The sequence below is a fragment of the Empidonax traillii genome, unplaced genomic scaffold (assembly GCF_003031625.1).
Source record: "Empidonax traillii isolate 1590-97213 ecotype Southwest subspecies unplaced genomic scaffold, ASM303162v1 scaffold1077:size190579, whole genome shotgun sequence".
NCBI lineage: Eukaryota > Metazoa > Chordata > Aves > Passeriformes > Tyrannidae > Empidonax > Empidonax traillii.
The window spans coordinates 159929-185894 of record NW_020956270.1 but is presented as its reverse complement, the minus strand read 5'-3'; the positions used below and the strand labels follow the sequence as shown (position 1 = coordinate 185894).

Below are 25966 nucleotides of genomic sequence, written 5' to 3'. Positions count from 1 at the left end.
TTCCTCCCCTTTAATTTTTTTTTTTCTCTTTTTCCTTTGGAAGAACAGCGCTTGGAATTCTTATTTTTATTCTTGTGCAGAGGGGCTGGCGACCCGCACCCTGCAGCATCATCCTCCATCAGCACATCGGTGCTGTTTTTTTCCCCGGGAGGGGGTTACACGTGCTCTTCTCCCCCCGCTGCCGGCTCCTGAGGAGGAAGAGGAGGAGGAAGAGGAGGGGGACCCGCCCCCGCCGGCTGGGCGCTCCCCCGGCCGCCCTGCAGGCACTGGGGGGGGGGGTTGCGGCAGGTTTGGGGTGCGGGGTGGGGAGGGGTGGGGGACCGGAGATGGGGTGCTCTGCTCGCTGAGCCGGGGGGGGGCAAAGCCGAGCGCCCCCCCCAACCTGAACCGGTTCCCCCCCCCTCCCCAAATTCCACCGTTGGCTGCTGCTCCCGGCTCGCACGTGGTTGGATTTAGGGGATTTCTGCGTGTTTTTTTGGTGCTTGGTCTGGATTCCTTTTGTTGTTGTTTCTTATTATTTTTTTGCCCCCGGTTTTTTGGGTGCCCCCCACCTTGCAATGGCCTCTCCGGAGAAGATGCTCCCCGGGCCGGCCGCGCTGCTCTGCTGCCTCTGCTCCCTGCTGCTCCCCGGTAAGTGCTGGTGCCGGGGGAGCTGGGGGGGCAATATATATGTTATATGTCTGTCTGCAACACGGGAAGGAGGTTTGCACCATCTGCCCCCGCCAGGGGCAGCCCCTGCCCCCCTGTGCCCGGCTGGGACCCCCCTCTCCCACATCCATCCCCTCCCCTGGTTCTCTGTGTCCCCCTTTCCCCCCCCCGCCAAAGCGAAATGGGTGAAGATTAGAGTTTATTCCTGGCTTAATAAAATGACAGCTTGTGTTTGCGAGCGCTTGCCGAGGGTTTGTGTGCCGGGGCAGGGAGCGGGGTGGAAGGGGGACACATGGGGCGAGGGGGCTGTGCCCCCCCCCCCTCCTCCCCAGCCCCCCTGCCCCTTGTCTCCTTAATGCAGAGCTGCTTTAGCGGGAGGATCAGGGGCTTTATCCGCTATTATCCACTCGCTTATCCCCCGGACCCGCACCCAGACACTTTCCCAGTCTGCGCTGAGTTGCTGGGCAAGCTCTGCCGAGGCGGCATCATTTTGGGATGTAGGGGATGGGGGTGCAGCCCTGCCATCCCTCTCTTTCTTTCTGATGTCCCCACCGATGGGTTTGGGGGCCCCCCCTGCCTGCACCCACTTGCCCTGAGTTGCATCCAAATCACTGCCGTGCCATGGCCGAGCTGCGGTGACATCCTGGCCTGCCCTGGTGACAGCCCTGGGGACGCCAGCACCTGCTGCTGGGGGCTTTTATTGGCGAGCCAGGCCAAAGAGGGGTCATGCACCCCGAGGGATGTGGTTTCCACGAATGATTTCTATGGATGCTTTCCATTTAAAACCAAGCCCCACAGATGCCCCAGCCGAAGCCACTCTCCCTGCCAGCCAAGCAGAGAGCAGGGGGGCTGCTTGCAGTGGTGGGGGGGTCACCCAGACCTCTCCTGTCAGCTTGGCTCTGACCTTAGGCTTGGAGTGTCCTGAGGACTGTGCTGCCCAGCTCAAACGATCCCCCCAGGAGCTGGAGGGGATCCCTGGACCGTGCCCGGCTCCATGTTGCACCGGCAGCCCGTGGCCAAGGCACTTCTGGGGCTCAAGCAGGGCTTTCTCTGCATCTGCAGCCCCTGAGGGTCTTTGAGGAGCCTGGGGAGCTGCTCACCACAGCGGTGAAGTAAAGAGAAGGGGGGATGTTGGGAACATTGCAGGGAGCTGGCAGGGGGTTTCCACCCTGGAAATTCTGACCCAGGCAGAGGAGTAGAGATCTCCAGGCTGTCAAGCCATAACTTTACGTAGCATCCTTTTAGAGGGGCAGTTGCTGCCCCCCTGTACCCCAAGACTAATTGTTTCCTGGAGTGCTGCCCCCGCAGGATTTGCTGGCAGATCTTCCCTTCTCTTTGGGACCACCAGGCCAGGAGTCTGTAGGAAGGGGGCTGGCAGCTGGTGGGAAAGTGGGATCTCCCGCTCCCCAATTTGCCTGGATAAGATCCAACTGTCTGGGTCGACGGTGCTGCCGAGGGCGGCTGTCGGCTGTGGGAAATATCCCCGTGCACGCGATGATCCATCAGGAACGGTCTCTGGTGCAGGGGCTGGATGTGGCTCCCCGCTCCCCATCCCCTCCTGGGGGCATTTCTGATCCCCTAGTTGCTGCTGGGACACCACGAGCCCAGTGGGTCAGGCCTTGGGTTTAGGCCAGGGCAGAACGTGGGTCCTAGGCTGGGGGGTCCCTGTGGCAGCGATGCCGGGGTGAAGTGGGCGAGGGTGGCCTGTGCCAGGGCTGGCCGTGCTGCCATGGGGGGATGCCCGTGCCGGTGGAGAGAGGAGCCTCTGCCGGGAGTTTTTAGGTTCTTTTCAGGAAGCGCAGCTGCCCTCGCCGCTTTGGCCTTTCCTGGAAAAATAAAGGTCTTGCGGGGGGGAGCCGGAAAAAGAGGCTGAGAGCTCCTAATTCTCCAGCGTTTCCAACAAATCGCTCGGGCTGGCAGCGGGGTCAGCCGGCGGTGAAGCAGCACCCTGCTCTCCTGCTTGGAGTATTTTATTCCCTTTTCCCTTGTTCTTTATTTAAGAGCAGCCCTTCGTGCCAGGCTCCCTCCTGCTGCGCTCCCCTGCCGGCCCCGGGAGCCGCTTGGCCGAGGCCCCAGATCAGCTGCTTACAGAAAGGGTTTTTTTTTTTTTTCTGGCATCTCCGGGGTGGGATGGCCCCAGGGTGGCCCGAAGGGCTCATGGGATGGATGAAGGGATGGACACACAGAGCCCTGGGCCGCGGGGCAGGGGGGGATGCCGGTGGTGTCTGCTCAGCACAGTTGTGCTGCGGAGCTGTTGGGACCTGTTGGGATGTGGCACAGGGGGATTTACCCACGGGTTTGTGGAAGGACTTGTGCTGTCCATGGGGCTGAGCGTGGGCTCCTGCATCTTCTCTCTGCTCCCTGCTGAGCCTTGTCTCCAAAGTGTGCCTCAGTTTCCCCTCACCCAAAGCAGTGCCTGCCTGGTGACCGAGGTCCAGGGGTGCAGTGGTCCAGGTTTCTGAGGTTATTCAGCATCTGTCCCAGCATGCAGGGCAGGCTTGGGGTCCTGCACTTGATCCCACAGCTCCAGCACCTCTCTCCCACTGCTGATGGGGATGGGGCCGTGCCACTGTTCCTACATATTCCATTGCTTGCTCCCACCACAGACAAGTCCCAGGCGTGGGGCTGGTGGTGAAGGATGATACTGGAGATGGTCCGTGGCTCCATCCCTGCTGGGGTCTCCAGCCAGTGCACCCCAGCCCTGGCAGGGGGGTACACACCAACCCCCATCCCCTTTTCCTCTGAGCATCTCCCAGCTCAGGGGCTTTCAGACCAGCAGGTGGAGATGTGCCATAACTCGCTGTCGAACCGGGAACGCACACCCGACGTTTGCTCATTTCACACCCGAACCGGGAACATACACTGGGAATGTACACTGAGAACATACACCTGGTGTTTGCTCGTTTAACAGCTCCCACCCTGGCCATGCTGATGGGGTCAAAGCAGCTGAGCATCCCTGGCTCCATCCAGGAGCAGAGAAGGGGTGATAGGATCTTTCCTCACCCTGGCAGGCAGGTGAGAGGACAGGATCCGGCCTCTGAGATGGCTTAAATCTGGCACATGTTTTACCTTTGGTGCTGCAGAAAAGAGGGACGTGCAAGGACATCCCTTTTGGCTCCACTGTGTCCTTGCATGACCCCAGGGCCCAGTCCATCTTCCCCCAACCCCAATACCTTAAATCTCAGCAGGATGTCCCGGGACACAGCAGTGTGAAGTTGGACACCTCACTGGGAAATTGTCTTTTTTTCTACCCCTTTTGTCCTCTTGGTGTTGAGGAAAGGGAGAAGGGTTAAGGATGCTATTGGTAGCATGATGGAAGTGCTCTGAGCAGTGATTTTGGTGAGCAGCAGTTGCAGGACTTGGTTCTGGGAATTTCAAGGCACCTCGATACCCTCGTCCTGACCTGTCCTGTGTGTGCACACCGGGGGAAACTGGGACAGGGTATGGGGTGACAGCAACGCCCTGACTGGGGATTGCTCAGCAATTTTTGGAAACCTGGCTATTTTGAGGTTTGTTTTTTTTTTTTAAGTACTACTATTTAAATCACTCCACCATGACTGGCTGCTGAGGTTCCTCTTCCAGCTTCTCTGCATCCTATAAAAAAGGAAAAAAGGAAAAAAGGAAAAAAGGAAAAAACCAGCACGGCCAGGGATCCCTGCAGAGCATCCCCAACATTCCAGCAGCACATCCCAGCTCCATCCCGTGCTGTGGGGGTAGTCAGCAGCATGTGGCATCATCCTGGGCAGATGATGGGTGAGGGAAGGGATGCTTAGACAGCACAACCTGATTGTTTTTTTTTTGGCTGCTGCAATTGCCTGGCCAGCGCAGCCCGTGCTGGGCGTGCGGAGGAGTCGCTGAGCTGCCGGGGTGTTCCCCTCCCGCGTGGCGCCTGTCGCTGCTGCCGTACGAGCATCCCATCCATCTGGAAAAGGTCACTCTTGCTAATCTAATCAGAACCTTTTATTATTAAATACATGGCTCTGCTAATGAGCAGCCCCCCAGGCGGGGAGGGAGGTGGCTGCTCCTGGGGTGGGACATGCTGTGACGGGGCTGGGGACCCCAGTGGTGCCTGTGGGACGGGGTCTCCCCTGGGGAGTTTGTCCATGTGCGATGGCAGGAAGAAAAATGGTTCAATGGGATGAAGTAAGGCAGGTCCTGGTGCCCCTTGTCAAGAGGAAAAGAGGTTGGAGCTCGCTTTCCTTGCAAACTGGGAGGCACAGGGTCCTCCAGCCACATTTGATGGTGGCTCAGCAATCCCCACCCTGGGAAAGCACAAGCCGAGCTGGTAGATTTACAGGCTGTCACTTCTCCTGCAAATATCCCAGGTTTGGGATGCAGAGGTTGTTCCTTAGGAGGTGGCTCTCCTGGGGACCACTCCCTTCACTTTCCCTAAGCTGTTGCCCGACCTGTTGCCGCTCCCACATCCCTGGGGCCCACATCCCTCACCCTGACTGGGTGCTGAGCCCCTCACCGCTGCTCTGGCCTCCTGGGGGACATCATCAACAAGGCAATTCACAGTCCTCTGATGAAGCCACTGGCTCCTGCTGGCGAGCATTTTCAGATAATATTTGCCATCTCTGATTTCTCAGCAGCTCTGGAAGAAGCCCAAGCAGGTGCTGCTGGGGTGGCTCTGCCCCGCTGGCCGTGCTGTCACCTCCCAGCTCCCGCAGGAGTTATGGGGGCAGGTTTTGCCCTGATGAAATGGGCTGAGCTTCTTCCCCAGGACCGGCAAAACTTGAGAACGAATTAATTTTGAATTTATTTTGCTTTGAGGAAAAGCTTTTCGTGTTTTCCCTCTGGAAGATAAATTTAAGATCGAAAATGCAATACCGGCCGCTGCCAGCTTGGTGCGGCTGCTGGATGTGCTCGGGTACCGGTGGGGAGGGAGGGGATGTGTTCCAGCTGTGCCTGGTTGATGCTGGGTGGCAAAGTCATGAGCTGGTACCTGTTCCCAGCCCTGCTTTTGGGGCTGCTGGGGGTCTGGGGCTGCTGCTGGCCCCAAGCCCTGCTGGGTTTATCTGTGGCTCCTCGCGTTCCTTGGGTGCCTCTGGAGTTGAATCCGGCTCCGAACGCAGCCTGACACACGTCACCAGGGGGAAATAAATTAATCAGTGTCTAATCAGTCTGAAACGTGTTGCTTGGCACAGCCTGGGCTGGCAGTAGGCGGGGCACAGCCTGGGGGGCATGTTCAGTGTTCAGATTTGGAGGGTGCTGGGAGGATATTCCTGCTCCTGGCCGTGGTGGGAGAGGGCAGAGAGGGAACAGGGATGGTTTGAACAATACACATGGGAGTGCCATTGCATTGCCTCTGCCCCAGCACTCATGCTGGGGGCTTCTCCCTCGGGGGCTGCTGTCTCTGTCCCTGCTTCCCCAGGCCACCCTTCAGGGCACTCCCCCCCCAGTCCTCCCACTTTTGGCTCCCCAGGGGGGTTATCTGGGGAATCCATCTGTGCCCACCTGCTGCTGGTGGGCTGTTCCCAGCTCCCAGCATGGGGAGAACCTGGCATGGGGGGTCACCCAGCCCAGGACCCACTGCAACAGGTACTGAGGGTTCAGGGGCTGCCCACTTTATCCTAGAGTAGCTCCCCTTCCACTGCCTTTCGGAGCCCCTGGGCAACCCTGTAGATATTCATAGTCAGCCACTTCCCTGTCCTTTTTTTCCTCCCCACTTTTAATTAATTTCTTCATTTTTCTTCCTCCTCTGTAAAGGCCTTCTCCTCCCCGTCCCCCAGCCTGTCCCTTGCCGTGATTTGTGGAAATTGCTCTAAAGTAGCTGCTGCGTAAAAGCCTTGCTGGCTCTGGGAATTTATGGCAGGCTGTGCCTCTGCACAGCAGATCCCATTTAGGCCATATTTATTTATTCCTTTAGGTCCCTTGCTTTTTTTTTTTTTTTTTCTTTTCTGTTTATTCCCTCTTATTAATTTCCTGGGGGAAGTTCATACCTTGGCACTGCAGCCTGTTGTGGTGCTGGGATGGGTCCTGAAATACAGGCTGTGTGTTGGCCTTGGACTGAGTCCCACCAGTGTTACAGCATTTTACTGCTCCTGGTGATGGAGAATCCAGGCTGGGCCTTTGGGAGGAGGACCTAAAAGAAAGGAGAATCTGGCAGTGCCCACCAGGTATGAGCACAACCCTGTATTAGACACCAGGGAATCCACTCTTGAGCCAGCACTGCTGCTCACAGGAAGACTCGAGACACATATCCTGGCCAGCACCCGCTCAGTTCCTACCCCAGGCTGATTTTGGGAAGCCTGGACCAGTTAAACTACTCTGTCCTTGGTACCATGGGGATTCCCAGCCCTGTCACCCCATCACCGCTGTATCCATGGGCAGAGCCGAGGGCCTGGAGCATCCCTGCATCCCGCCCTTGCTGCAGCCACAGCTGGGGTATCTCACTGCCACGCGCCTGGGGAAGGTAATTTCATGTTTGTAACAATTATTCACTTAATTGAGTTCCAATTAGCTGGGACTGGAGATGGAGGCTCTCAGCGCATCAGAGGGAAGGGAGAGCTTGTTGTCTTTTATGTCACCAAAAAACAATTTTCAAGGCTCGGGCTGCAGGTAACATATCAAAGGTTTCCACGAGGGGCCTGCCTGCATTGTCTAATTTTGGCTTGTACTTTATTTCTGGCTTTTCTTTTTCCTTGGGAGTGTGCAGTGGAGTGGGGTTTGTGTTGGGGCTGACTGAGTTTTGAGTGGAAGTGGAGGCGTGGAGGTTTCTGTTTCCACATTTTGTTGCTTTTTAGGGTGTTTGGAGGTGCTGACCCCACTTGGTGTGAGTGTAGCACATCAGGGATTGGTGCTGTGGTGTGAGAAGGGGAATGGATGGGTGCAATGCCTGTTCCCAGGACAGGTGGGGAGATGTCATGTGAGCCTGACCCTTCCCTAGGAGATTGGGCTGCCTCTAGCTGGGGCATCCCGGATTGGGAACATCCAGGTGTAGGACATCCCTTGGAGCTCCAGATGTGGCCCTGTGGATCTGGAGAAGGTGGGAGCACTGGTGGCCGTGGCATTGCTGGCAGTCCCTGTGGCTGGGAGCAGCAGCACCCTCTGCCTGTGTTTGCAGAGAACCAGAGGTGGTGGCCGTGCCCTGGGCTGAGGTTTGCAGGGTCCCAGGGCCCATGACCAGGGTCTTGGATCATTGATGAAATCCCACTGGCCTTTTCATCCTGTGGTCGGGAATCACAGGGACTGGTGTACACCAAAACCTCTCCAAAGGCATCCCGAGCTGGGCTGGAAGCCAGCGTGGAGCCCTCTGCTAGGGACGGTGACACACTCCCTGCCATTCGGAGGCTTTTATCCCCATGTCAGCTTAAGTCACTGCTTTATGGACAACTCTCCATCTTGCTCCAAGGCGGGAGCACCATGGAAGCCCAGCAATGGCCTGGCAGGGGACAGGAGAGCTTGGGCTGGTGTCTCACATCGCTGGTATTTCGGCATCTCCCTCAGGGCTGCGTCCTGTCCATTGATTCACTGAGCCCCCAGTGCCGTTTGTAATCACCAGGAGAGGTTTTAACCCTCCTGGCATTACCTCAAACCTTCCCTCCCTCTTCTCCAGTTGTTTTCCTGTGTGTTTTTCCCCTCCTAAGTGGGGATATTCTACGGGAGCCCCCCGCTGTGTCCCACAGGATAAGCCAGGATAAAGATCCCCCCCGGAGCGTGGCTAAAGCGATCCCTATGGCAGACAGCTGGGGCTGGGGCTAAGCTGGGGCTCAGCACTGGCTATCAGTTCTGCATAAGGGGAAGAAGAGGAGGGTCTTCAGCCTTGGGATAACAGGTGGGAGCAGGGATGGATCTGATGAGGCTGCAGTGGGGGCAGGATGGAGGGGCTGAACTCCCCCCGTGCCCTGCTTTCTGGGGATTCAGGGCAACAAGAGAAGGAGAATGAGCTGGTGTTCCCCTCCAGCCATAGCTACATCCAGTCTGTGCTTCAGCCTCCTTTCCCATGTATCTGTCAGTCTGCCTGACCCCTGCATCCCTGAGCAGGGATATGGATCAGGAGGGGGCACAGTGGTGACCAAACCCCCATGGTGGGGCCCTGCTGAGCACCAAAGCAGGGGCTTTTGGTGCTGCTTTTTGCAGCAGCGAGACCCCTCAGCCTGGGGAGGGTCATCTGGATCTTAAGGCAGGGCTGCAGGGGGCTGCCACTGTCCCCACGTGCCCTCCCGGGCGGGCAGAGCAGCTTGGCCCATCTGGCTGTTTGTCTGCGGCCAGTGCAGGGCACATCTGGCTGGGCAGATGTGGGGTCTCAACAAGGGGGTCACCAGCAGTTGTGTGTTTACATCTCCCTCTCCCCCCCCTCTCCCTGCTGTGGGTTTGCAGGTCAACCCAGCCTCCCATGGGCTGCTGTGGGGTGGGAAGGAATGGGACACACGGGAGGCTTGTCCCATCCTGCTGTGGGGCTGGGGTGGCTCCTCAGCCTGGGAGGTCTGGGAAGCCCCCAGGCCTGTCAGAGGCTGGCCAGGCATGGAGAGCTGCTTTTTTGGCTTGCAGTGCTGAGCTGCAAGGGTGGAAGGACCATATGGTCCCCTCTGCGCCGGCCTAATAAACCCGGAATGCAGGTCAGGTGCTGCAAATCCCATTAACTGCAGCAGCAGTGGGGCTGCAGAGCAGGGCTTAACCCTTCTGTCCCCCCAAACCCAGCCAGAGGGGGGACATGAGAGCCACCTTCCCTTCTAGGGGTGGCTTGAAACCAGGGCAGGGTCCAGGGACAGCGGTGTGGGGACTGGAGTCTCCTCAGCTGTCTTGCTTGTTTGTCCATCCTTCCTATTTCCTTCCTTCTATCCATCTTTCTTCCATCTTTTGAGCTTCTTTCCCTTCCTTCCCTTCCTTCCTTCCCTTCCTCCTTTCTCCTGAGCCATTGTGCTCTCCATCCATCCTTCTATCCGTACATTCTTCCATCCATCACCTCTTCTCCCTCATCCTAGAGCTATTCTCTTGCTGTCCAGCTATTTCTGATCCACCTCTCTCCTTCAATCCATCCCTGCACCCTCCATTCTCTCTGTTGGTGTACGTATCCCTATCCATCCTTTTTTTCCTTGCTATGTAGCCACCATTCCTCCATGCATCTCCTGCCTCCCTTCTCCTTCCCTCACCACCCTGGTGCAGAAGCTTGGGCTGGGCTGGGCTATGATTCCCTCATCCTGGCATCCACCCCAGGCTGGGTTAGACCTTCTCCTGGCAGGATGAGTTTATGGCCCAGGAACGGAGGCGCCGTCCCTGTCCCCCTCCCAGCAACATATTATAGCATCGTTTAAATGCATCCTGTCTGCGGAAGGAAATCGCTTCTCTGGGTGCCGGCAATCCGCCGGCGCTGAACTAATCATGGCCATCCCATTAATCTCCATCCCGGCTTGTCCCCGTCCCTTGCCCCATCTGGCATGGCCAGGGTGCTGGGCTTGGTGATGGGGACACCCAGGGTGTCCCCATCCCAGCAGGGTTTGGCACCACGGCGCCGTGTCCGAGTCGAGCAGGGTGCCCAGCACGTGTTTGAGGGGGACAGAGCGTAACCCTTGTTGGCCATCAGAGAATCCCCGTGGCAAGGAGGAAGAAGCTGCTTTCTGGGGGTCTCTGCCACAAGCCAAACTGCAGCCAAACCCAGCTGTGGGAGATGACAGTGGTTGCCCCTCGCTGCAGGTGCCTGGTGTTGCTGGGGGAGCACACAGAGGTTCTCGTGTCCCCCACTCAAGGGACAGGTGGTGACTCCAGGCATTTTGCACCACCCCAAGGGTAGGTTTTGCTTGGGACCATTCTGGGTGTTGAGTTGGTTGGGTTTTGTGTGGGTTTCCTTTGTGAAATGACCTGATCCTTCCACAAACCCCAGCGGTTTTTAAGAGATAGAGACTGATGCTGTTTCAGTGAGTGGGTTGAACAAAGCCCCTGCTGTCCGTGCCTCCATCGGTCCTGCTGGTACCTCACCCAAGCTGTCCCGCTCATGCTGCTCCACCTGGTGGATCCCTTTCCACAAATAATCCCATGCCTTGGAAAAAATCCCTTTTCCTAGTTGTGGGGGATGGCAGGGAGGATGCAAACCTTCATGTTTCGCACCAGAAAACAACTTCCGTGAGGCAGAGGAGCAGAAAACCCCTCACTGCTGGTTATTCCTGATCAAAGGGGCACCCATGGGTGTTTTCCCAGGCTCAGCACCTCTCCTGGTTCTCTAGGAGATGGGAAAACAGATAAGGCAAGAGAGATGGGGTGACAGAGGCTGGAGCTGTGCCCATAGTGGTGCCGGCATGGTGGTGCTGTCAGCGTGTCCCCCCAGCATTCACCCAGCCCAGGGGAATTCTCCACCTGGCTCTTGGACAACTTTCATCCCAGGAGATGTAGCTGTGGATGCTGCCTGTCCCATATTAAGTGCTAATCCTTTTATGAGCCCTCTAAGCTGCTTAACCCCCCTGTGCCCTGCAGCAGAGAGTGGGCTAGGGGTTCCTGGGTCCCCTTCAGCCCTGGGGAGCTTGTCTGAGGCCACTCTCCCCGGCTGGAAAAAGCCTCAGGGTCCTGGCACGCTCCAAAGCCCCCGTCAGGAAGGGGGCTGAGTCATTCCCGGGAGCCGAGCCGTCACATCCGCACCTTTCCCCGCCGTTTGACACGGGTAATTTGGGCTCCGCCGCTCGGGAGCCGCTTGGGAGCGGTTGCAATCAGCGATGGGAGCGGGGCTTGCGGGGGGCTGGCGGAGAGCCGAGGGGAGTGGGGGGGGGTACCCAGGCCTCCTGGGAATTTCTGGCAGCCGGTGGAGAATGCAAAGACCTTGAGATGTCTTCCAGGCTCCCGCGGCTGCCAGCACAGCGCGTGCCATCGGCCGGCTCCGCACCAGCCGCCCCTCGCGGGATCTGCTTTAGCAGGAACATCTCCGTGGGTTTTCTCCCCGCTTGCTGGCCGTGGCAGTGGGATAACTGGCTCCCTCTGAGGGGCTGTTGCTAACGAGCCTCTGGAGAAACTCTTCATCTTTTTCTTGGTGGGTTTGGAAGCAGGAATGAAGCCGGTTATGCCCCGTTTCTGCAGGTGGGTCTGTGCTGTTTCAGCCGGTGCCTTGGCATGGGTGCCAGGGTGGGTGACCAGCGTTGGGCTCCCCAGGGACAGTACAAGGCTGGATGTGGCTTCAACACACCCTGGCCCAGCCTTGGGCAGCCCCTGAGCATCCCTCCTCGCTGGACACCCCATCCCATGCCAAGGGAGGGTTTGGTGAGGCTGGTGCCACCCATCAGGAGGCACAACCATGCTCGAGGTCCTGGGGAAGTCGTCCGCATTTTTGGTTTGCAGGACAGAAACCCAGCCAGGCTCTTGCTGCCCTTGTGAGGGCTGCGAGGGCTGAAGCTCCAGCTCCTTCTTGCTGCAGGGCTGCACCACTCCTGCCTGGATCTGTTTTCCCTGCTCAGGAGCTGTTCTGGAGGGGTGTGCCCCACACTAACCCGCCCTCTCCATCCCCTTTGCAGCCCATGCCAAGGGGCCAGCGCCCAGCCCTGAGCCCGCTGAGCCCCCCGGTGCCATCCTGCTGCCCGTGAGCTACCGCCTGTCCAACACCCGCTTGGCCTTCTTCCTCAAGGAGGTGGGAGCCAGCCCGGCGGGCAACGGCAGCGCCCCCCTGCAGCGCTCCGAGCCCTTCGTCGTCTTCCAGACCAAGGAGCTGCCTGTCCTCAACGTCACCCTGGGGCCCTTCAGCACGGGGCTGGTGCTGCCCAAGGAGCACCTGCAGCCCTCCAGCACCCTGGAGGTCCCCGACCGCCTCACCGTCAACTGGAAGGTGCGCGCCTTCATCATCCAGCCCCGGCTGGTGGCCAGCCAGCCCGTGGTCCAAGTGCTCTTCTACGTGGCCGGCCGGGACTGGGACGACTTCGACGTCACGGACCGGCTGCCCTGCGTGCGGCTCCACGCCTTCCGCGACGCCCGGGAGATCAAGAGCTCGTGCCGGCTGCGGGGCAGCCTGGCCATGTGCCTGGTGCAGGCCGAGCTGCCCCACGCCTGGTTCGGCCCCTCGGCCGTGCCGCTGGGCAGGAGGAAGAGCCCCGAGAGCCTGGAGGTGCCGGGCGAGAGCCAGCAGGCCGAGCTGTACTACACCCTGCACGCCCCCGACGGGGCCGGCCAGTGCCTTGGGGACGCCGTCCCGCGCCGCGGGGCCGGGGGGGCCAGGACGGAGGGTCCCACGCAGCACCCGCTGCTGCGCATCGGCAGCGTCAGCCTCCTGCAGCCCCCGCCAGGCCAGCCCATGCAGGAGCACCGGCTGGACGGCAACGTCTTCATCCGCCTGCCTGACAAGCCCCTCAAGCCGGGAGAGGTGCTGAGCATCCTCCTCTACCTGATGTCCAACTCCACGGTGGAGCATTTCACGCTCAGGTAAAAGCCCCTGGGGCTGTCCCCGCGCCGGGGGCAGCTGCCTTTCCCAGGAGGGGTTGTTTCATCTAGGCAGAAGGGAGAGAGTGGGGAGTGTATATGGTGTTTATGGGACCTGCTGGGTGCTGCACCAGGCCTGGCAGGGCTTTGGGAAGGTGAGAGAGGCCAGGGGATCAGCAGGCGTGTGGTTTTGCTGTTTCGGGGCTTTTGCAGTGGGAGCTTCTTTGAGAGAGTGGCTGTCCATCCAGGGTTTCCATCTCTGCACTGGCACTATGGACCGCTGCCTTTGCTCTCCCAGTGTTCCCAGTTGCACTGGGATTCTGCCAGCAGATGTGGGTTTATTCACAGCCACTTTGGGGACAAGGTGTGGTATGGCCATGGGGCTGCTGTGGAGTGAGAGGAGGCTTCCTGTGTCCCCTCATCCTGCCCCAGAACCAGGTGGGAGCAGAATGGGGCAGTGGGTGCAGAGCACCCCAGTGTGGGGCAGTGTGCAGGGGAATCTTCTCTTGCTGAATGTTCCTAAAGATAAGGGTACAAGCCCTGGCCACATCTCTTCAAAGGGCATTTACAAGTGTCCTTGTGACCTCTGGACCAGCAGCAAGCCCCTGGCATGGGGATGCAGCACTCCAGGCTCTTCTGTCCTTCACCCTGGGCATGCCCAGTCCCACAGGGGCAGCCTTGGGAGACCAAATTCTCACTGGAGGAGTGATGGGAGGAACAAAATACTCTGAAAAATAGAAGCTGGAGTGGGCTCAGGCCTATGGGATTGTTGCCGACCTGGGTGATGTTTCTGACAGCCAGGAGAGATTGGGGCAAAAAATCCTCCTGTGCCTATGACAGGGTGTCCAGGGGGATCCAGGGGTGTCCAGGGTGGGGGTCCAGCCCTGACTGTTGCTCTCTGCAGGGTGAAGGCCAAGAAAGGTGTCAACCTGCTCAGCACCAAGTCGAGGAGTGGGCAGTGGCTGGTGAGCTCGGAGCTGCTGACGGGTGGCAAACACTCCACGGCCACCGTCGACGTGTCCAGGGTGGATGGTGCCGGGCCCAGGTAAGGGATTCACCTCTGGGGGAAAGGGAGCAGTCCCCAGGCAAGGTCCCATCTGAACCATGAGGTGATGGATAAGTGTTGGAACAGGAGCACAAAACAGATCAGCAGCTGAGACAGGGCAGTTCTGCCCTGCTCAGTATGAGCCCATTCCTGGGGCTCTGGGAAAGGCTCAGGTCAGTTGAGGAGAACCCAGGGGATGCAAATGGGAATGATCTGAAGGAGAGAGGACCCACAGAGCCAAGTTGAAAACCCAGAGGCTGCTCAGCCTTGAGAAGGAGAGGCATGGGACTGGCAGGACACAGCAGGCAAGGGCAGGGGGTGGGCATGGGGTCAAAAACACCAGCAGGAAAGATTCTGAAGTGCTGGAAACCAGTCATTCCCAGGCTGTGATATCTCCATCACTGTGTCTTTGGAAAAAGGGACACGAGTGTCATGCAGGAGCAGGGTTGATGTGCTAAAGCTCTTTCTGCCCTCTGGGGCAGGAACATACCCATATCTCCCCATATCTTTGCCTCCCATCCCAACACTGAGCAAAGCTGGGGACAGGCTCTTGCAGAAAGATCCTCAACTCTTGACTGCTCCAAATGTGACCTCCAAAGCTCTCTGCAGCACCCCCTCCAACGGGCTTATCAGGAGGGTGGATTTTCCTCTGCCCCACAGCATCCCAGCCCGTGGCCCTGTGGCTGATATTGGAGTGTCCCCAGAGCCACGAGAGACCCCCTGTCCTCTGCACACCCACCCCAGCATTCCTGCACAGCACAGGGATACCGGAGCTGCCGGCAGCGAGATCCTCTCCCCCATCCCCCTCTCCTGCTGCCACCGCTGCTTCAAATCAGCCTGCAAAGGTTAGAGACGGAGGAGGAATTTAAAGTGATTACAATCACCTTTTAGACAAACAACTCCATCAAATATTAACGGAATGGAGAGTATGAATGACTCAAAGCCGTGTTGCCCTCCGGGCTGTGCAAACAGAGGCGTTTGTTTTGCCGGGGCTCTGGGGGCTTTTGGCAGCGCTGGCAGCGCAGGGAGGGGGTGAGAGCCCTGAGCTTTGGGGTGATAATGGGATGTTTTGCACCCCAGCAGCTGCATCCTGAATTATCCCCCCAGTCTGGGCAGCCTGGCTCTTGTCTCTGCTGTGGCTGAGGGCAGATGATGCTTGGTGAAGGCAGAAGAGGGGGGCTGGCCCCCTCAGGGCTCCCGGGACACCTCTGGGCACCCCATGGTGAGGAGTTCCAGCACTGGACTGCCTCTGGCATGAAGCTGCAGCTCTGCTTTGCCTCTGACCCTGGCTCTTCCTGGCTGTGTTTAACACTTCTGCCTTGGAGGAGAGAGTGAGCAGCCAAATCCCCTTCTTCAGACCAGGAGGCCTTTGGCTATTCCCCTTGCACCCCCCTACCTGCCTTGGGGACACAGCGAGGACCTCACCAGCTCCACTGCAGAGCCCATCATCGCTGCTGTGAGATCAGGGATCAGGGCTTGCCGTGGCCTGGAGCAGCTCCAGCTTCTTGCTCTCCTCTTTCTCTGCTCCCTTTCACTCATTAGATATTGATCAGAGCGAAACCCGACTGTATCCTGCATCCCCAGATCGATGGGATCTTCTCAGTGGCTGCTGTGCTGTGAGATGAGAGCGGAGCCAGTCCTGGCTTCCCCTTCCACAGTGATTTCACTTTTCCTCCCTTCTCCCCCCACCCAGCTCTGGGGAGCTTTTACTGGTGCTGTGGTTTGTGGGGGCTCCAGAGTGTCCCCTGGGGACGTTCTATTTTTGGGGAGCAATGCAGAAGTTTGACTTGGGGAGTGAGGCATTGTGTTCCAATTCCTCCCAATAAGTTTGCAGGTTTGAGGCAGAGGTGGGAGGCAGGATCATCTCAGTGGAGATTTGCTCATAGGAGTGGACTTTAAGAGTTTTTGATTCATGGTGTAGCCATCAGTCTGTCCAAGCCACAATGCAGAGGGACAGCAGCTTATCCCATTAGACTGGCACTGTGTGTGGGGTTTGGCAGGGCACCCCCTCTATCCTATCCTGCCTCGGGGAGGCCTCAGAGTTCAATCCCTGTCCATAAGCTCCATGTCCTTCTGTCCTCAGCAGTGGCATTAATTTGTGTGTGTTTGATGAGCTGTTGGTCTCAGGTCTGTTATTCCCTGGTGGTCCCATCTACCTCCCCCGTCCCCATGGCTGCCCTCACAGGCTGGGGGACAGCCCTGCCCCGAGTCCCAGCACTGTCCCATCTGCTGTTTGTGGTTGAACCTCTTTTTCCCGTGCCTCAGTTTCCCCATGTGATCCAGCTGGAAGGGGCTGCAAAGTCCACAGCTTGGACTGAGCCTTCTATAGGGACTTTTTTGACATCTCTGAGTGTGGGATACAGGTCAGACCTGACCTGTGGGAAATGAGTGTGCAGGCAGGAGCAGCCCAGGGCAGTAAATCCTGCCACACTGCTGGGAAAAGGGAGCCAGAGAGATGAGGACAGCACCTGCAACCACCCACTGTCCCCTGGGACTGTAGCCACACACTCCCCCTGTGATAATATATCACCCAGCAGCCCTTGGGGAGCTGACAAGGTTTTTCTCCTGCTGGGGAGAGGCAGTGAAAAACATTTCTCTCTCCTAGTGGGAAGAGTCTCATGGGAATCTGCAGGCTCCTGTCAGAGCTGGGTGTCAGGGCTGCTGGGTTTGGGAGCCAGAATCATGGTGGCATCCACAGTACAGCCCCCCTTGACAGGCACGGGGACACCAAAGAGACCTGCTGGGGATGCTGGGGACTGCCTGGCACTGATACTGGGCCCTGGGACACCCAGCTCACTGTGTCCCCTCCTGTCCCCCTGCCCAGGGACAGGGATGACTCCTCTGAGATCATGCAGCTGGATTTCGAGATGGAGAACTTCACCAGCCAGTCGGTGACGCGCCGCATCATGTGGCACATCGACTACCGCGGCCGCAACCCCCCGCCCGACCTGGAGAAGGTGGTGACGGAGCTGACGGTCATCCAGAGGGACATTAGGGCCATCGTGCCCCTGGCCATGGTGAGCAGGGTCCTGCCCTCTGCTTAGTTATCTGCTTTGAGGGCTTGGGAGCCCCTGAGGGATCTCTGATCCGCCCATCCAGACATCCTACACATCCATACATCCCACCCACCCCCACAGGGCTGGAGCAGGAGAGGGGCCATCCAGGCTCTGACCCCGAGGGGGGACAGGCTGCTGCCCTCTAATGTAGTGGTCCCCTTTGTTCCCCACCCCCAGGACACAGAGATCATCAACACAGCCATCCTGACGGGGCGGACGGTGGCCATCCCCGTGAAGGTCATTGCCATCGAGCTGAGCGGCGTCATCGTGGACGTCTCGGCTATGGTCGAGTGCAAGTCCAACAACGAAGACATCATCAAGGTGGGTGTGGGCAGGGGGCTCTTGTGACCCTCACGAGATAGGACGCTCAGCCATTCCAAGCATCATCCTCTGAGTGGTTTCAGTCCATGCATGCTTCTCCCTGGGATCTGTCGGGAGAAGGATGAGGCACTTTGTCACTGTCCCCAGAGAAGCTGTGGGATGCTGCAGTGCTGCTCAGGCTGGCACCAGGCAGCAGCAATAACTATGGGTTATCACAGCACTGAGTGCTGATAAGGGGAAATATTGTCGCCTCACAGTGTAAGCTGCATGTTCCCATCAGTGGCTGCACTTGGGTCTCTGGATGACATTTATCTCCCGTTTGGATCGGATCCTGGGCTGGGAGCTGTCCCCAGCGAGGTGTTGGGACTGAGCTAGGCAGTTGGGGATAACAGAGGGAAAAGGGGACTGAGGGAGAGGAGCCAGATGGACTGCAGGGGAGAGTTGCTGCTGAGGCCAGTGCAAAAGGCTCACTGTGCAGCAGCAGTGAGTGCCCCCGCACCAGCCCCCGCCACCGAGGCAGCAGTTGGTCCTCAAATCCTCCCATTTTTCCATCACCAGACCCATTCATCCATATACATTTTTCTATCCCTGAATGTATCCATCTACCCACCTGTCCATGTCATTCTACCACCATTTCCATCCATCCACCCCCACACATCATTACCTTCTCCCAAACACCTCCCACCCCTCTCCCTGCATGCCCCCAGCGCTTCCTCCCTTTCCATGTCCCCACCATGCTGGGCAGAGACACGGAGCCAAGCTGGGATTCTGGGCTCTTCTGTGTCCCCCAGACCACAACCCCTTCTCCCCTTCTTTGCCAGCAGCCACCAGCAGCTCCCCTCAGCTGAGCCAGGGGTGACGGGCAAAGCCCTGTCCCCACCGGGACTTGCTGTCCCCAGCTGTCCGTGGCTGTGGGTGGGTGACAAGCAGTGTCACAAACTGTTTACCCAAGTTCTTGACTAAAACTCCGGTCTGTGGGATTTACAGCACCGGGTCTAATTTATGGAGACCAGTCCTCCACAGCGTGATAAAACACTGGAGCAATAATACACTTCAGGATGGACTCCAAGACACTTAAACTGTTTAATGTGCTGCCTTTCTACTCATAAATCTATTTACACACTGTCCCCAGACCTGGGGGGAGCAGACACATGCACAGGAGCCGGGATGAATAATGCAGGGAGCAGCCCTCCGGCCCCAGCTCACCTCCCGCTCGGAGCCCTGCGCGATTTCTTCCTGAATTATTTTGTGTTTGTGTTGGAGCCTCATTTCCGAGGGAGCTCTCAGTTACCTGCTGAGATTGGGGAGTATGATTATGGTGTCAGGGCTATAAACCTGTTACATAAATCAAAGCTTACAGAGTGGGATGTGCTATCTGTTACTGTAAATAATTTAACATGAGGGAGGGCTGGAGAGCTGCTTCTCCCCACGCTGACTGTGGCTCGGTGGTGGTTGCTCTCGTGGAGGGAATCTGTCCTGGGAATCTGGTGTGGACGTGGCTGTGGAGGTTCAAGGGCCTGTGAAGGATGTTGGGAGAGCATGGGTGGGAGCTGTCATCTTCATCCCCTTCTCTGGTGACACGGGGTGACAAAGGTGCCCATGCTCAGCCCAGACAGGAGGACATCATCACTCGAGGTAGTGTGGAGATAGTCCCCCTTCCCTGCCTGCATGGTGACCTTGGGGGCTGTGTAGGTGTTGAATGACATGCAGGGAGTGGAAGGGTCACCTCTGCTGCCAGCAACGCTCAGTGGGAGATGCTCAACCTCACCTGTGTATGAACCTTCTTAGGAACCCACCATCCACATCCCCCAGGGGACTCACCAGGAGCAAGCCAGCCCGATGGGACTGAGCCTCAGGAACCCTGGTCATCCGCAGCCACCCCCAAGACCCTTGGAAAACATGGGGTACCACCAGCCGTGGTGGCTGTTCCCGCTCCCGAGGGTCGTGGAGAACATGTGTCCCCTTGATTCCAGCTTGAGGCCGTGCCAAGGGGGGAGCTCCTGGCCACAGAAGCAGAGCCAGTGGTGCCTTGGCCGGGAGCCCAGGCAGACCTCAGCCTCCCGCTTCCCGACGCCTCGCTGCGGATCCGGGAAGTTTCTCCGAACAAGCGTGGGCTTCATTTAAAAGCTAATCTGCAGTCACTCCATCATCAGGACAGGCCTGATGTGCAGGGATTTTTTTGTTGTCGTAGTTTCAACCCCCTCAGTTGCAAAGCAAGTGGTCCCCAGGAGAAGATGCCGGGGGGTTTATTAGCCAGGGTAACGCAAGCAGCAGCCCAGGGTGTTTATTGTGATAAATAGCACAATATCCAGAGCATCCTTTGCTGGGGGATTCACCTGGGAGCTCATCTTTATTCAGACACTGCCTTGCCAGAGATGAGATTGTCTTTTCAGACTTGCTGAGCTGGTATCTCTGATAGGAAGACAAGAAAGAAACCCTCCTGCATTGCATTTCCCCCTCCCTGTGCCCAGAGAGCAGGGATGTCCTGAAGAACCCAGGTCCGGAGTTCTGCCTCCTCCTCCAGCTTCTGGGAACCACGGGCACCTTGTGGTGGGCTGCTGCAACCAAAACATGGGCTGTTGTAGAAGTCAGGGCCTGCTGTGGGCTCAGAAATGCAAAGTTCCTGCATCTAGTTGACCACAGGTGCTCAGAGAACAGGCGGGGAGAGAGACAGGGATGCTGTCACCTCTGCTGTCAGCTGCCATGCAGCATGGCCTCAACCCCTTATCAACCATCAGAGAATACATGTGGGAGAGCAGCTTGCTGGAAATCAGCCCTTCTGTGCAGTTGAGATGCTCAGCGCATCCGAGAGCGGCCGCGCTGCTGGCTGAGCAAACAAGTTCTGTTTTTCCCTGGCATGAAACAAATCAGCTGCAATCCCTGATGGTGTAGGGAGGGGACAAGGTGTCAGGGTCAGGCCATGGGGCCACTGCAGGTGGGAGGTTGGAGTCCCCTTCACCTGGTTGTCTTCCGCCCCCATTACTGGCAAGGAGCTGTTGACTGGTGACCTAAACTGAAAGCCTGGGTGATGCTGCTGTGGTGTCCTCTGAGCTCCTTAATTGGCTCAGTTGGTCGGTAATGACTGCCCCCCTGCAGGATGTATTTGTTTTATAGTGAATTTAACTAATGGCATTTGCATAAAGGGGAATTAAAAGAGAAAGAGTGAGCAGACGAACATGAGGATTCACATGGACTGCAGGAAACTCGCTCCGGGGTGAGCAGGAGGGACAGGGACAAGGCACTGGTGAGGTGGGCATGTGGCTGGTCTGTGCTCGCTGCCTGTGCCCTCTGGTGGAGGAGGTTTTGGGGCAAATGTCCAGGATGAGGAATTTGCAACCTCTGTGAAGCACCCATGGGGTTCCTCTAGCTCGGGTGTGGGAAAAGGTACAGTTCAGTGCGGAGGTCAAAGAGAAACTGAGGCACCAAGAGGAGCTGGCAATGGGTGAGGGCTGACAGGAGGGCCTGGGTCAGGGGACACTTTGCATTATGGACATGGTGTGTGTGAGTCTCTGAGCAGGGATCTGGGGGAGGAGAAAGCATCCCTGCTCCTGGGGCTGCCATCAACTGGATACATGCCAGTGAAATTCTGCTCCTCCAGCACTTCCCATCCTCTGGGCAGCCTCCTGCCAGGACCCCTGCTGTGTCTCTGGGACCCCTGCAACCCTCCCACCCTCTCTTCTTCCCCAGGTTTCCAGCAGCTGTGACTATGTCTTTGTCAGTGGGAAGGAGTCGCGGGGCTCCATGAGCGCCCGGGTCACCTTCACCTACGAGCACCTCTCGGCCCCGCTGGAGATGACGGTGTGGGTGCCCAAACTGCCGCTGCACATCGAGCTCTCTGATGCCCGGCTGAGCCAAGTGAAGGGCTGGAGGGTGCCCATCCTGCCGGACAGGAGGTGGGTGCTGTGTGTGGGGTCTGTCCAGCCTGGAGAAGGCAAGGTGGAGGGGGTGGTAGTGGGGCAGTCGCCTTGCTCAGCTACTTGGTGAGGAGGTTTTGAAGAGGATGGAGCCAGAGTCATCTCAGAGGTCCTCAGTGGAAAGGTGGGAGCTCGTGGAAGTTTGTGTGTTTGTATGGAAGGAAGAAAATTTCACAGTGAGGTTGATCAAAGGCTGGAGCTGGTGGGGAACGTCCCTCTTTGGCAATGGTCAAAGCGTCCCTGGGTGAAACTGGGAACAGCCAAGCTCCAAAGTTAACCCTTGCCTGAGCTCTAGAGACCTTGCCCTCTCAGCTGGTTAGGGGGCAGAGATGCTGGTGACCCCGTTACCACACGCTGCTAAAGCCCTTGAGTACCTTGCGGACAACGGGCACCTTTTGGCCAGGAGCCACCATTGTTTCGGTGGCATTTTTTCTTGCTTGGCCAGCCTTGTCCTTTCCTGAGGGGTGGGGCTGGAGAGCTGTGGCAGTGGGGAGCGTGGCAGCACCACCCCTCACTGCCCCCGTCGTCCCCACAGGTCGGTGCGGGACAGCGAGCACGAGGAGGACGAGGAGGAGCGGAAGCAGAGCCGGGGCTGTGCCCTGCAGTACCAGCACTCCACGCTGCAGGTCTTCACCCAGTTCCACACCACGGCGGCGGAGGGCACGGAGCAGGTCGTCACCATGCTGGGACCCGACTGGCTGGTGGAGGTCACCGACCTGGTCAGCGACTTCATGCGCGTGGACGACCCACGGGTGGCCCACCTGGTGGACAGTGTCACGCTGGCCGGGAGGGAGCCGGGCACCACGCTCTTCAAGGTACCCCCAGCCGCCTGCCCCCACCTCTGCCAGCCTGGCTGGGGGTGGCGGGAGGTGGTGACGGGCGCCCTCGTCCCCTGCAGGTCGTGTCCCCGCTGGTGGAGGCGGTGCTGGGTGAGACACTGGTGACGGTGGCGGAGGAGAAGGTCAGCATCACGGACCTGAAGGCCCAGGTGGTCTCCAGCCTCTCGCTGTCCCTCCACCCCAGCCCTGGCAACAGCCACACCATCATTGCCCGAACGTCCGTGCAGCAGACCCTCAGCTTCTTCAAGCAGGTGAGGCCGGGGGGTGCATTTGTGGGGGCTGGTGGGGAACCTGGGGTGGGGTGAGGGCTCCATCTGCAACCCCCTCCTCCCAGATCCTGTCCACACTCAGCTTAGGCCCCCACAGCACCCACTGTCCTCCTGACACACTGGTGACCCCAAAGCACCCCATAAAATTTCCCACAGAGCTGTGATCCAACCCTGCCCAGCCTGGGGATGGGACACAACCATGGGCACAAAGGGAGAGGGATGAAAGCCTCTACAGTTCCTAGCACAGCTATGGTAGACACATCTGCCACCTCTGGGGCTGGGATTTGGGGTGGTCTTGGGCATGCGGGGGGAACATGAAGGGAAGAACAGGCTAAAGAGAAGAAACAATAAGGGTTGGGAGGAGCAGGACGGATAATGGAGGAGAAAAGGGTGAATTGGACAGATAGAAGGATGCAAAAGAGGGGAGAGGGGTGGAGGGATGGACAAACGGGAGCAGGTGGGACTGGCATCCTGCTGGGCAACCGGTGCCTGTGTTGGTCCCGCAGGAAGCGCTCCTGAGCCTGTGGATTTCCTACAGCGACGGCACCACGGCCCCGCTCTCCCTCTACGACCCCAAGGACTACAACCTGGTGGTGAGCAGCCTGGACGAGAAGGTGGTCTCAGTGACCCAGGACCGGGCGTTCCCCTTGGTGGTGGCAGAGAGCGAGGGCGCGGGGGAGCTGCTCCGGGCTGAGCTGGTCATCTGCGAGAGCTGCCAGAAGACCAAGCGCAAGAGCGTCCTCTTCACCGCCTTGGCCACCGTGCGGGTCCACTTTGGGTCCGAGGAGGACCCGACCTATGACTATGACCACGTGCCCAGCAAGCCGGGGCTGGGGGAGACGGGGGCCAGTACCACCCTGCGGGCAGAGGTGGAGAGGAAAGCGAACCCGAGCGAGGACAGCAGGATGTCCAGCGCGTCTCATCCCACCGAGGACTTCCCCACCATCCCCACCGGCTTTGTCCAGGTGACCCGGGGGCTGACGGACCTGGAAATAGGCATGTACGCCCTCCTGGGTGTCTTCTGCCTGGCCATCTTGGTCTTCCTCATCAACTGCATTGTCTTTGTGCTGAAATACCGGCACAAACGCATCCCGCCCGAAGGCCAGACCAACATGGACCATTCCCACCACTGGGTCTTCCTGGGCAACGGGCAGCCCTTGCGGGCTCACAATGACCTCTCCCCGCAGCCCGAGAGCCCGGGGAACCCCTTGGAAAACGTCCAGACCTGCTGCCATGGGGACCACCACAGCAGCGGGAGCTCGCAGACCAGCGTGCAGAGCCAGGTCCACGGTCGAGGGGACGGTTCCTCGGGGGGCTCCACACGGGACCAGAGCGAGGACCCCCTCAACTCACCCACCTCCAAACGGAAGCGGGTGAAGTTCACCACCTTCGCCACAATGCCCTCCGACGAGCTGGCCTACAACTCCATCCCCATCGCCGATGAGGAGGACTTGGAGTGGGTCTGCCAGGACATGGGGCTGCAAGACCCCGAAGAGCTTCACAACTACATCCGCAGAATCAAAGAGATCGCTTAATGCAGGGGCAGAGGGGATGGGGCGGGAGGGAGGGGGCTGCCACGCTGTGCCACGCCACGCCACGTCGTGCCACACCACGCCATGCCATGCCACGCCACGCCACACCACGCCAGCTGCTTCCCTGGGGCTGGAGACCCAAAATTTGGTTCTCTTGCGCGTTCCCTCTTCCGCACATCTCACGTCCCCACCCCGTCGGAAGGCTCCCCTGGGGGGCCTTTTGCTTTTCTTGCCCTTGACTCACTGGTTTTCCCAGGGGAGGCAGCAGCACACACGTGACCCGCCCAGCCTGCAGGGGGGCGAGGGGCAGGGAGGGGGGCGAGCAGAGGGCAGAGATGGATGGGGTCAAACCCTCGGTGCGTGCGCGTGTCCTGTGGCGAATGGGCAGGATGGTGCTGCGGGTCCTGCTGTGCAGGGGGTGGAAGAGGGGAGATGTCCTGCTCCCCCCAGGAGTGTAGCAGAGGGGTGGCAGGTGGGGGCTTCCTGAAGGCCACCCTCCTGCCTTTGCTGCACTCAGTTGCACAATTTTGGAGGTGAATGCCAGTTCAGGGATTTGCCACACTGTCGAGGTGTTTGGGGGGGTCCCCTCCCTCACAGAGCTTGCTGGCCCACGCTGTGGGTGATGCTGGGTGAGGCAAAAGGGGAGGGTGGCTGCTGGAGGGCTGTTGCCCAGTGGCCACGGGTTTCGGGCCCCTTTGTCCCCATCGCCTGCTGGGTCCCAGCTCCAAATGCAGGCTTGTCCCACTCCCCTGCTGCCTGGGAAGGGCTGTGGTCCCCAGGCAGGGGCAGTTTGGGGATGGCCAACAAGTTTGCTGCCTGTGAGCCTGCCAGCCCCTCTGTTCCCTGTGGTGGGGCCAGTGCTGGACTCCCCAACCCAACAGCCCTGCTGGGACCTCCAGGGCGAGCCACTGGTTTCTTCCCCGCCCCCCTGCCCCAGTTCTGGAATGCAGCTCCACTCCTGGAAGTTGCTGTGGGGGCTTCTCACTGCCCCAGGGGGGCCAGGTCTGGGTGAGGACACCCACAACCCCACCTGCCCTGAATCTCCCAGTGCCAGCCCAGTTCCCGCAGTGCCAGCCCAGCAGGGATGCCCAGAGCCAGGCTCAGCCTCTGTGGTGCCTTCTGACTGCCATAACCCAACGCCTCCCTGGTCACCCCGCGCTGGCAGCAGCTCCCAGCCCCTCTGGCTCACCTGAAAGGTCCCCCCAGCCCAGGGCCACCCCCTCTCCCAGCTCAGAGTATCCTCAGCCAGGTCACCCCTGCAGGGACACCCAGGGACCAGGGCTGTGGAGCTGGGGGTCCCAGGCTGTGCAGTTGTCCCATGGGCACCCACCTGTGGGGACAGAGACCCCCCCAGAGTCCCCCAGTGGAGGGGGAGGTGGAGGCTGGCAGCGGATGATTTCTGGATTGGAAGTTACCCACCACTGTGTCTCTTTTTTTTTTTTTCTTTTCTTTCCTTTTTTTTTCTTTTTTTTTTTTTCTTAAATAAAAGACCAGAAAAGAAAAAAACGAAACAAAAAGCCTAAACCAAGTGGCATTGCAGCCCTGTCTCTGCTGAGGTGCCCGGGGTGGGGGCTTCCAGTGGTTTGGGGGTCAGCCCTGGTGGGTGTGGGGTCTGCTGGGGACACACACACTGCCAGGGCCCTGGGGGGCTCAGCTTTGACCCCCCTCTAAGCTCTGAGCATTTTGGGGTCAAAGCTGTGGATCTGGGGCTCCCCCCTCCCGAATCCTCCCCTTCCTGGGCAGCCTGATGAAAGGTGGGTGGACAGGGACCAGTGATGCAGCCCCATCCTTGCTGCCCCTGTGCCTCAGTTTCCCCAGCAGGGAGCAGCAGGCCAGGGTGGTGGGTGGTGTTTCAAAAGCCTCTAAGGAGTTTATCAATTTTGAGGCTTTGAAAATTTCTCCCCCTGAGTGGCCTTAAAACTTACCTGATAGCCCTATGCTGATTTTATATATACATATATATACATATGTATGGATGGGGGAATTGAGATGTGCTCAGAGGCCAGGAAGGT

The 25966-nt window shown here is 58.7% G+C and overlaps 1 protein-coding gene across 1 annotated transcript; it reads left to right on the top strand.

Moving 5' to 3' along the window:
- Positions 1 to 24855, top strand: TMEM132E (transmembrane protein 132E). The gene is made up of 9 exons (XM_027904689.1): positions 1 to 630; positions 12084 to 12981; positions 13883 to 14023; positions 16848 to 17040; positions 17257 to 17400; positions 21088 to 21293; positions 21850 to 22129; positions 22213 to 22404; positions 22929 to 24855. Exons 1-9 carry the CDS (start codon positions 558 to 560, stop codon positions 23955 to 23957), a joined length of 3156 nt encoding a protein of 1051 aa, XP_027760490.1. The 5' UTR covers positions 1 to 557; the 3' UTR covers positions 23958 to 24855.
- The last annotated feature ends 1111 nt before the right edge of the window (positions 24856 to 25966 follow it).